A 10,157-nucleotide genomic window follows, 5' to 3' on the forward strand; every position below is an offset into this window, starting at 1 on the left:
TATACTAGTTGTGATCTTCCAAAATTCTCTTTATTCTATAACAGCCCATGAGTATTGAAAAGTAGCAAATGTAAGATTATTATTCAAGAAAGAAGGAATTTTCTCCGTTTAAAATTAAATTCATAAACAGAGTAGGATTGATTTCACACCGCGCAAGGAAAGGAACACGCGCTAAGTAAATACTTAAGAGCAGATAACTATTTTGGTGAAGATTTTCTGAGTACAAGTGCGCCCCCCCTGTGAGTGCTAGCTGTGATTGAATGTCACATTCTGTGAATTGGATCCCTTCGTAACTTCTAAATCCCAACCTTTTGGGAATAACAATACGAAGCGTTCTAATTTCAGGACATGAATTAATCATACGATTATACATCTCATACCCAAACTGTAATATACATCTTAGTGAATCACTGTGAAAGCGCGCAACATAAACTATGTAAAGTTAACTCCAGAAAGGGCTGCAGCAGCCTTTTAGTACTTTAATGCTCCACTAATTTTTTCAGAGTTTTACTCATCTTTTTCAAAGGTGGATAACAGCTGAAGCGGACCCGAATAGACTTAACTGGAGGTGATTCTAAGAGCTCAGTTGGGAAAATTATAGCTTCTAATATTTAGGCTTTGTAAAACAATGGGATTGTTTTAAGGGGCAAAATGAGCTCCAGCGCCCTAAGGGTTAAGCCTGCTTATGGCAAGGTCCTTGGTGACGTTGCGAGTGGTTAAATTACTCAGGGTGGCAAATGCAAGGAAGGTTCGTTAAATGCAGCGATAGACGTAAGAGATAAGTCTGGGCAGATAGGTATACGTGCGGGGCAGGGGGGGGTCGCCGAGTTTTCATGTTCCAGGAATAAAAGGTGGAGGAAGAGAAACGTCAAGCCAAGTCTGAAGTCGATTCTCTCTGCCAGTCAACGCCCAGCTACCGTCTGAGGCCAACGACAGCACAGCATTTATTAGCCACGAAATCCGGCAGCTCTAATAGTTTGCAGAGGTCCGACCCTTCTCATTCCCAGCGTCAGCAGCCAGATGTCTGTCCAATCTTCTGAGAGGGACTGGCCCTTCCAACCATCTGATGGGGTGAACGAGGAGGAAATCGATGTGGAAAGTTTGGAGAACTGCCTTTCCCAAGGCGACGGTCCGGGATGTGTAGAGGAAGAGGAAGAAGGGGAGGAGGAAGAGGAGAGGGTGATGAATGCGGACAAGAAAGCAAAGAAATCAGCCCCGGAGCAGCGGAGATTGGCCAGGAGCCCCAAGTGCGCTCGTTGCAGGAACCACGGCGTCGTCTCCTGTCTGAAAGGGCACAAGAGGTTCTGTCGCTGGAGAGACTGTCATTGCACTAACTGTCTTCTGGTGGTGGAGAGGCAAAGGGTGATGGCAGCCCAGGTAGCTCTGAGGAGGCAGCAAGCCACCGAGGTGAGACTCAATGGGGAAAAAAAAAATCGGAGTGCGCTGTTTCACTAAAATTGTACTTTCACATTTTAATTTAAGGCTCGAACTGTATTCAACCATCAGAAACATTAACAAGTATTTCTGCTGGACTGTCTGACTCATGGTTAATTATATATTTAGGGTGTTTTTAAAATACGAATGAACGGATTCCAAAATAGCCTGAGCCAAGTAACTACAAAGACACAGTGTAACATAAACTCCGTCAGCAAGTTGAGAATTTGGCTTTGTCATAAAGTCACTCAGCATAAATTTACAAGCGAGGTTAGCAACTTTGGGATAGGTTTGGGATGGAGTCGGAACTGGCTGTGGGAACAAACTCGATTTTACTGAACACGGTCTTTAGATTTCATCTCGGGAAACATTTTACTGAAATGCACAAGAAAAAAAGTAATCAGATTTAACTAGGATTTAAAACTCGAAGCCGGCTCTGTAGAAACCCTACAATACGCCGGTCACTTTACAAATTACACCTGTTACACAAGCAACAACAGAATAATTATTTTCCTAATAGACACAATTACATTTTCTTGGTGGTTCATACTTAATATTAGCTACTTCAGGAAATAAGATGAAGTTAAAAACTTAATGCCTTTTAAAATGTTAGGTGATAACAGATTTCAATGCCTTTTCATTTAGCTAATGTAAACCTCTGGCACAGTTACTTCACTCCACTCACGGAAGACATCGAATTATATTTACAATTATATTTGGCTCCAGGAAGAGTATGGGAATCAATTTCTTGAAAAAAAAAATCCACCACGACCTCGATCTAAAGTGCAAACAAATTCTAATGCGTACAAGGCGTGGGGAAAACAAACCTTTGAACTTGTAACCCCGAATAGAGTGACAGCAACTCCAAGACAGTTGTAGCAAATCGCGAACGATTCGAGAGACGAATTGTCAGTACATAGAACGTTATAGATGATTAAGATGAAGCTGTTCGTTTATTTTACAGAACAAAGCTTGTTTCAGAGGCCAAGTAGATAACTAGGGTGCGATTGTTATTAATGTGTTGGTTTTCGGACGGTGACGTTTGCACTCTTTGGTATAACATTAAAGTTTTAAAAGATGATTTAAAAGAAGAATTAATTAAATAATTCCTGGTCTCAAAAGGTAAAGAAAGGTGTGAGTGGCAAGGAATCCACAGCCTCAGTCCGCAGAACATCTTACCAGCGTTACCCTCGGACTCCCAGCCTGCTGGCAAAAAGCATTCTGGAAGGTAACATTTTAGACTCATACTCACAAGAGGTTAACTGTACAACTGGCAATTGCAAACGCACAATTACCTGGACCTAGCCCCCTTTAACTCTGTCTTTTCCCTTTAATCAGGCATTTTAATGCAATGACACTATACCATTAAAAACCGATTGGCATCCGCACAATCGATACACGACATTGACCTCTCAAACTAATCAGTAATCCGTTTTTTATTTCGTCTTTTGTCCTATTCTTTTAGTCTTGTTCTCCTATCTCGATCCTTCATCGAGGGATCTCGACAATAAAAGTAATGGCCCAAGTTAAAGTCTTCCTTCAAGAACAGTACAGCATTCATTGTATGACTTCCCGCATTTCATTTTAAACTGCAATAATATCTATTCATTGATAATTTCAGTGAAATACAGAAATATGTTAAAGGCGGTCCAGATCAAAGCATCAGAAACACGATGTTAAATAAGAATGACATAAAATAGCAGTTACATCCCAGATTTACATTACAATCATCAGCATTTACAAATACATTAAGACGATTAGACCGATGTTTAATTGTTTCTCAGTTCTCCCCATTTCTTTGTTATAGTTCTCTCTATTCAGGTTTATAGTAAATGGAATAATCTGTGATGTGCGCTGCCGGGACACACCACATTCTACTCCAGAACACGGATATCTTGGCTAAACATAAATAAAGCCACGTATGAAGTGACTTTGCTTCTCGCCATTTTGCTGTCTGTCTCTCTATTTATATTTACATGTGTGCGTGTGTGTGTGTATTACACAGAATTCGTATGATGTTCCACGCAGAAAATTATTCCTCATATGGCATTCAAAATCCCGACTTTCTGTCGCTTTATTGTACAGAAACTCCCTCACAAATACTGGTCGCTAGCTTGACGAGGCTTTTAGTGCTTTTCCAGTCGTCTTTTAATAGTTTCCGATTTGTGGTCACTTAATGTGGAAATCGCATTACATACAGCGTTCATGCACATTTCCGGTGTGTCACATCATGACTTTTTCTAGGCCAGGTCCGTGGCATTTAGGCCATTAGGTCGTATTAGTTTGTGTAAGGCAAATGTTTCAGTTTATCTGAATTATATCCGTTTTGCAAGCGTTAATGCATTTTTGTGTACCTAGTTATCTCTGTGTGTGTGTATGTTAACCCCTGCGTGAGTGAGTGTACTTTTGTGTGTGAGGCGGTGTCTGAGTTTTGTGCTGTTCCTTTTGATTCGGATCCCAGCAGCCTCAGGTCTGCAAGACAACTCCCCGAGGTGATGCAGTTGAATCTGTTTTCGGTCGGCTGGTAGTCTCAATTTTACTACGATGGACTAGTCTTCTACGAAGCAATGGGAGAGGGATTTAACAGCATAAAAGGCAGGAGCTGGCTCACTGACACCTGCCTTGTAAACCAAAAGAACATTATAACAGCAGTTTAAATCTCTAAATACTAGCATATATTTTTGTGCCGACATGTATTTATGCGCATGTTGGAATGTGTCTTAATATGTGTCAGAGCCTTTTATTTTCTTATCTCTCTGTGAAGCGCCATGGAATGTTTCCCTACATTGAAAGGTGCACACTGTTACCGCAATTTAGGTGTAATTATACTACAGGTAGCAGTCTCAGATAGGTATCTGTAGGGGGCGATATGCAGCCAGCAGATCCAAGTTATACTGCAAGCTACACTTTGCTGCATTTCCCACACTGCCAAGCATGACAGGTGGGTGAAAAAATGCATGCTTTGCTTCTTTGGGTTTTTTCATAGTTGAAAGTCCTCCCAAGCATTCAAAATTAGAAGAATTTGTCTACACCATTAATATGGTCTAAGAGTGCTTTTATACTGCAACATTAGTGCTAATGCAAAGCGTTGACAGTAATAGAAAAGCCTCAGAATAGGAGTTGGGACCTGCCCTTATTCTGATGAGTAGTGTTGTTAACCTTTGATGAAGATTTTGTCATACTACTTGGGGTTGACACTGCATTGAATATAACTGAATTCTGGTGCCAAACTTGGTTTAAAAAGCTCCAGGTTATCTATTCAACCTTTGAGTACTTTTCAAACCTACCTGAAGTTAATTTAAATGCATAGAGTGTGAACACTCCTGCTCACATTCACTAAAATAATTACATATGTGTTCACATGTATCCACAAAACTGTCTCCTGGGAAGAGTGGTTACAGTTTGAATTAAGTGAATTACTGACTGTCTAGAACTTATACTGGAACTACTTGCTTTAGACTGCTAGCTGCAGAATAAACATATCATAATTCACGCTCTTTGACCCCAGATTTTCACAATAGCAATCCACAGAGTCACATATTCACTGATAATTGCTCAGCCTGCAAATGTAGAGTGCTGTTCTGGGAAACTACATCCTCGCTAATGGAGGATGGTTCTACACAGCAATTCACTGTGCTTCATCTTTTTTAAGTTAACCACTATCCTTCAAGAGTTAAACAATCCTAAGTGAAATCTTTTCGCCTAAAATATACTACTAATTGCTGCTAAATTAATTTATATGCTCTTATCTTAAATTAATCAATTTATGAGTATAGGTTAGTAAATATTCTTAATGATTATGTCCTCCCAAGTATTCACATGGACAGACATCAAGGTAAAATTCAAAACTTCAATATAAATGAAATTGAAGTCCTACACTACGTGGAAGGACTTAAAACGAATATATTCTCAGGAGTGGATTGTATTTATCTTAGAATGTTGAGAGAGAATAGCAAGGAGGTTTGTGTAGAATTGGCAATCACTATCAGTGAGTCAATGACATTAGGGAGGTGACAGTAGATTGCAAACTGCCTAAGGTGGTACCTACATTTAAAAACTAGTCTTACTTCCATTCCATGAAAATAATGGGATTAATAATGAGGATTTATCTATATAACATCAACACAGTAAATAGTAGCCAATACAGCTTTAAACACATACTAATTTCTTGCCTGACCAGCCTCCTTGATTTCTTTAATGAAGTAATAACTCAAGTCAATTATGATACTACAATATTCATTTAAAATTTCAAAAGTGTTTTATAAAGTTCCTTATGAAAGATTATTTAAACTCAAAACGGTGGAAATTCAAAGAAAAACTTGGTATGAATAAGGAATTGGTTGAAGATTAGAAAACAATCTGGTGAGAGCTGTAATGTCAGGGTGGGAAGGGGAAGTACTGAGTGGGGTGGCTCAAGACTCAATGTTGGGATGATTATAGTTTCAAATTTACATCAATGACTTGGATTCTGAAATTTAGTACAAATTAGTTAAATTTGAAGATTACACCAAATCTGGAAGAACAATGGAATTGAAAGAGGCAGCCCAGAAACTAAAATATATAAGTGGCTGAACAATGGTAGATGAAATTTAATGCAGTCATAAGAAAAATGGATAAGTTGCATATTTCATGAATGGTTAAGGAAAAGTTAAAAGAAACTGAGAACTCTTAATGGACGCCACATTCAACATGTCCAAACAATAGCCATCAACTAAGCCAATAGAATGTTTAATTATGTAGCCAAAACAGTAGAATGAAAGTCAGAGGAAATTGTGACTGAACAATACAATGTTCCGGTTGGATTGTATCCATAATATTAGGATCTGAATAATGAGGAAAGAGGAAAGCCTTGGAAGGAGATGCCTGATAGGGGATCTCATACAGAGATACAAGATAGTAAATGTATGAAAAAGTCTAATCCTAAATCCTAATTTAAATTACACAGGGTAAGACAAGGGAACATAGCTTCGAGCTAATAAATAGTAAATTTAGAGCTGATATCAAGATGTTCTTCTTCATGCAGAGTAATCAGCACTTGAAAGTGATCCCTGGAATTATTTAAGAAACAAATAGATGCAGCAGTGGGAGGAAAAGCAGGTTGTTCTGGATGGATATATTAAGATAAGTCAAATGACATTCGTCATCCATGTAGTTTGTGATCGTTTGACTTTGTAAAATAAATGTGTTGTTTTCTTGGGCATTTCTAGAATACAGTTTTTCCTTGGCTGGAGTGAAGCCCAGCTGTGAGCCTGCTTAAGTTGTTCTTACACCTCTTGCTCCTAGTATGTTCACAAGTCACGTGGAAACCTGATCTGAGTCATTCTGCCATTTTGTATAGATGCACCTTTAAAGTTGTGGCTTTGGCACAAAAGTAATAGTATAACAGTAGTGTGTGTGTGTGTATGTGTGCTTGCATCTATATTTGACTATGTGCATGTCTAATCTGTGTGTATGTGAATGCAGAAGTATGTGTTGTATGCATTGTAATTCCTTATCACTGATATTAGAGATGAACAGACCTATTTTAAAACCCTTGATTGATGGCAATTTCTGAATTAATTAATTGATTAATTAATTTTAACCTTTCCTTTTATTTTGAGTTTGAGTATACATTGAAGTATTTGTCATATGGTAATAATTCTATACATTACCTCTGGAGGTAATATTTTTATGTAATTTCTTTGAATAATTTTTCTATTACTTTATGTATGTATTTTTGTAACTTATCACTGGATATTGTACACAGTATAGAAGAGGAGTGTCAATGTTGTTACTGGATAATATTTCCACACCATATATACAGTTGCATTTTCTCTGCAGGTTATCGGCCTCCGCAGGATGACAGTTTCTCCTGTCCAAACCGTTTCGTTCTACCCCCACTGAGTGACAGAATGAGGAAAAGGAGAGCATTTGCAGACAAGGAGTTGGAAAGTGTGATGCTTGAGAGAGAGTACAGAGAGAGAGAGTTACAGGAACTTACTGCAGTTCAAGCATTCATGAGACCCTGTGTGGAAACTATCCCAGAGTACAATCTACTTAGGCTCAGCTACAACCAGTTCTGTGACCCATCACAATTTAACCCTTCAGCATCCACGGAGTTACTGAATTTTTACATTCCTCTTGTGCACACCAACCCTGCCCTCTGGGAATTTGGATCTCAGTGTTACCAAAGAAACATTGAACAAACCAAGAGTTCCTATTCAGCAAACATGGCAGGCTGTATTTCTGAACAAGCATCAAGCTATACTTCACTCTGGGGGCAAAAGCCTACTGCAGTCAACAAATCATTCCATCCAAACAATGTGCACCATCATAGCAACTTACCTGAACAGCTGGATCCTACACAGAAAATTCTGCTAAATGGAAAGTTAACCTCAAAGGAACTGTGTTCCAATCACAGAGATTACTGCACTCAGACAAAAGTTACAAAACGTTTTGACTCAGTTTATGAAAGTATAGCTGTCTGTCCCTCTCAGAAACAAACTGCACAGCACACAGGTCTGTCTGAAGAGCTTATTTCATTGAAAAATTACTTATCCCCAGATTCACATGTAGCCCCTGAGCTGAGGAATAAATCTGCTACAGAAAGCTTCATTGCAAGAGAAACCTTAAGACAATTTACAAAGAAAACACAGGAACATTGTTCTCATAGTCAAGCAAAAATAGCTAAACAATTGCTACCATTTTCCGTGGAGTCTCTTTTGAAAACATAAAAACAAATTTAATTCCAGTTTAGAAGATTCATTTTGAAATAGATTTTGCTTTTTTCCAGAAGAAGATCTAGTGCAGATATGTTAAAGAAGTGTTTGATGCCCTGTTCACATTTAAAATGCAAGTTTGTAACTTGATTTTTTTTCCCTTCCTGTTTAATTGTTGTTAATAAAATGGTCTTGAGATTCCTGTCTTTTGACCAGCGATTAAAGAGGTCTTTTTATTTTCATTTATATTCAACATATTTCCCTATATCCAATTAGAATGTTTTGTTCAACTGAGGTGTTAATTATATTTGAAAAAAAGTGTTAATCTAAAAGCAAAATGACATGTATGCTGGAATTCTGAAATAAAAACAGGAAGTGCTGGAAATACTCAGCAGGTCTGCTAGCATCTGTATAGAGAGAAACAGAGTTAACAGAGTCTGATGGCCTTTCATCAGAAGGGCTTATATAAAACCCTTGTAAGCTTCCTAATCAAATAATAGTGACTATTACATGGCTAAGGGAGACACTAGGTACAAATTATACCTTGGGGCCATAGTTTCAGTGACTTTAATGAAAAGAGTAAGGAATCACTGTCTGAGAAAATAATGCTATGAGGAAGTAACTCTGCCAGCACTACTTTTATTTTCATTTTAATTTTAAACTATGTTGCATGAAACATTAAGAACAAATAGTACTATTCAAGAAGGAATTCCAATGTCCACACTACTTTTAGAAATCAAATGCCCCATGGCTGAGTGCATTGCTACTAACAGGAAGGTCCCTGGTTGAACCCTTAGTCTGTATTCCGTGCCTTGACCAGGTGACAGTTAGCCTCAGTGTCCTTAGGTGGAAAGCCAACCAGGATTTCCATTTCTGATTACTGTTCCAGAACTCTGACTACATGAGTGTGTACATCAGGTGGCATAAAAACTGGACTTGGCTGTGATGCTACAATAGTTGACCAACTTTTTGATACTTATTTTAAATGCTTATTATGCTGGTGAAGTAACACAATATTCACATTAACTCATCACTGAAATATCCAGTAACAATGATTGTAATGTAACCAATGATAATCCAGGTCACACTGTTCGGTTCAGTAATTCACTCCAAATAGCACTCAAATTATTTGAGTTCCTTCACAATGTCTGTCTCAGGCATTCCTTCCAAATGGCATCCAGTAATTACGACTACATTTCTACTGATATTAAGCCTTTCATAAAGTCTGCATCAGTAACTCCTCCCAGCTAACATCCTGTGTTAGTGGCCAACTCAATTATAACTAATGTGGCTTCCTCATGCTGTCAGACTCAGTAACTCATTCCATCTGTGTTACTGACTATACCTCTACTGATTTGTATCCAGTTCTCTTTCACTCTCAACATTCCTTAATTCAGATGGCTACCTATGCAAATTAATGATCCTCTACTGATATTAAGTTAGTTACGTCACAAAATCAATTCCTCAGCAGCATCTTTCATTATCCTCCAGTTATACTGCAAATTTGTGTAATTGAAGCATAAGGTTTTACACCAAATGGCAATAATTTTTCAGAAATGTAAAGTTTGATAGCGAGATCACCAGGATGAGGTGCTCCTACACCACCAGAGCTTTGCAGTCTGCTTTTTAAACTTTACTTACTAAAGATAAAAAAACAAAACTTTGGCTGGCTACCAGTAGCAATATTTAATTTTTAATGATCTTATTACTGGAAATTTCACTGGCAGCCTGAGGTTGACAATTAGTGATTTGCACATGTATTTGAGTATCTATTCACGGAGTTGTGTCTTCTCCTGCTCAATGTTGATGCAGACGGTACAATCCCAGATTCTCACATTACATGGCGACAGAACATTAGCTGGTGCAATATAATTGCTGTAATTATTGATTGAATCTCTATGATGCTATCTCTATTCTTCCCATTGCCAGGCTGAGTAACTCCATTGTCTTTATCAGCACTAAGCATTTAAACCAATGAGAACAATCAATGAAATGTCATTTTATCACTCTCTTATCAACTTCCAG

General features: G+C 38.2%; 1 protein-coding gene across 2 annotated transcripts; it reads left to right on the forward strand.

Moving 5' to 3' along the window:
• The first annotated feature begins 1,022 nt into the window (after nucleotides 1–1,022).
• On the forward strand, nucleotides 1,023–8,488 carry LOC144692785 (doublesex- and mab-3-related transcription factor 2-like). 2 transcript variants are annotated; one of them, XM_078561866.1, is made up of 3 exons: nucleotides 1,023–1,407; nucleotides 2,557–2,662; nucleotides 7,255–8,488. In XM_078561866.1, exons 1-3 carry the CDS (start codon nucleotides 1,183–1,185, stop codon nucleotides 8,145–8,147), a joined length of 1,224 nt encoding a protein of 407 aa, XP_078417992.1. In that variant the 5' UTR covers nucleotides 1,023–1,182; the 3' UTR covers nucleotides 8,148–8,488. The 2 variants fall into 2 exon arrangements, with proteins under 2 accessions (XP_078417992.1, XP_078417993.1); XM_078561867.1 differs by lacking the exon at nucleotides 7,255–8,488 and adding an exon at nucleotides 6,458–7,229.
• Nucleotides 8,489–10,157: the final 1,669 nt, after the last annotated feature.

Source organism: Cetorhinus maximus, chromosome 17, assembly GCF_964194155.1.
Source record: "Cetorhinus maximus chromosome 17, sCetMax3.hap1.1, whole genome shotgun sequence".
Classification (NCBI taxonomy): domain Eukaryota; kingdom Metazoa; phylum Chordata; class Chondrichthyes; order Lamniformes; family Cetorhinidae; genus Cetorhinus; species Cetorhinus maximus.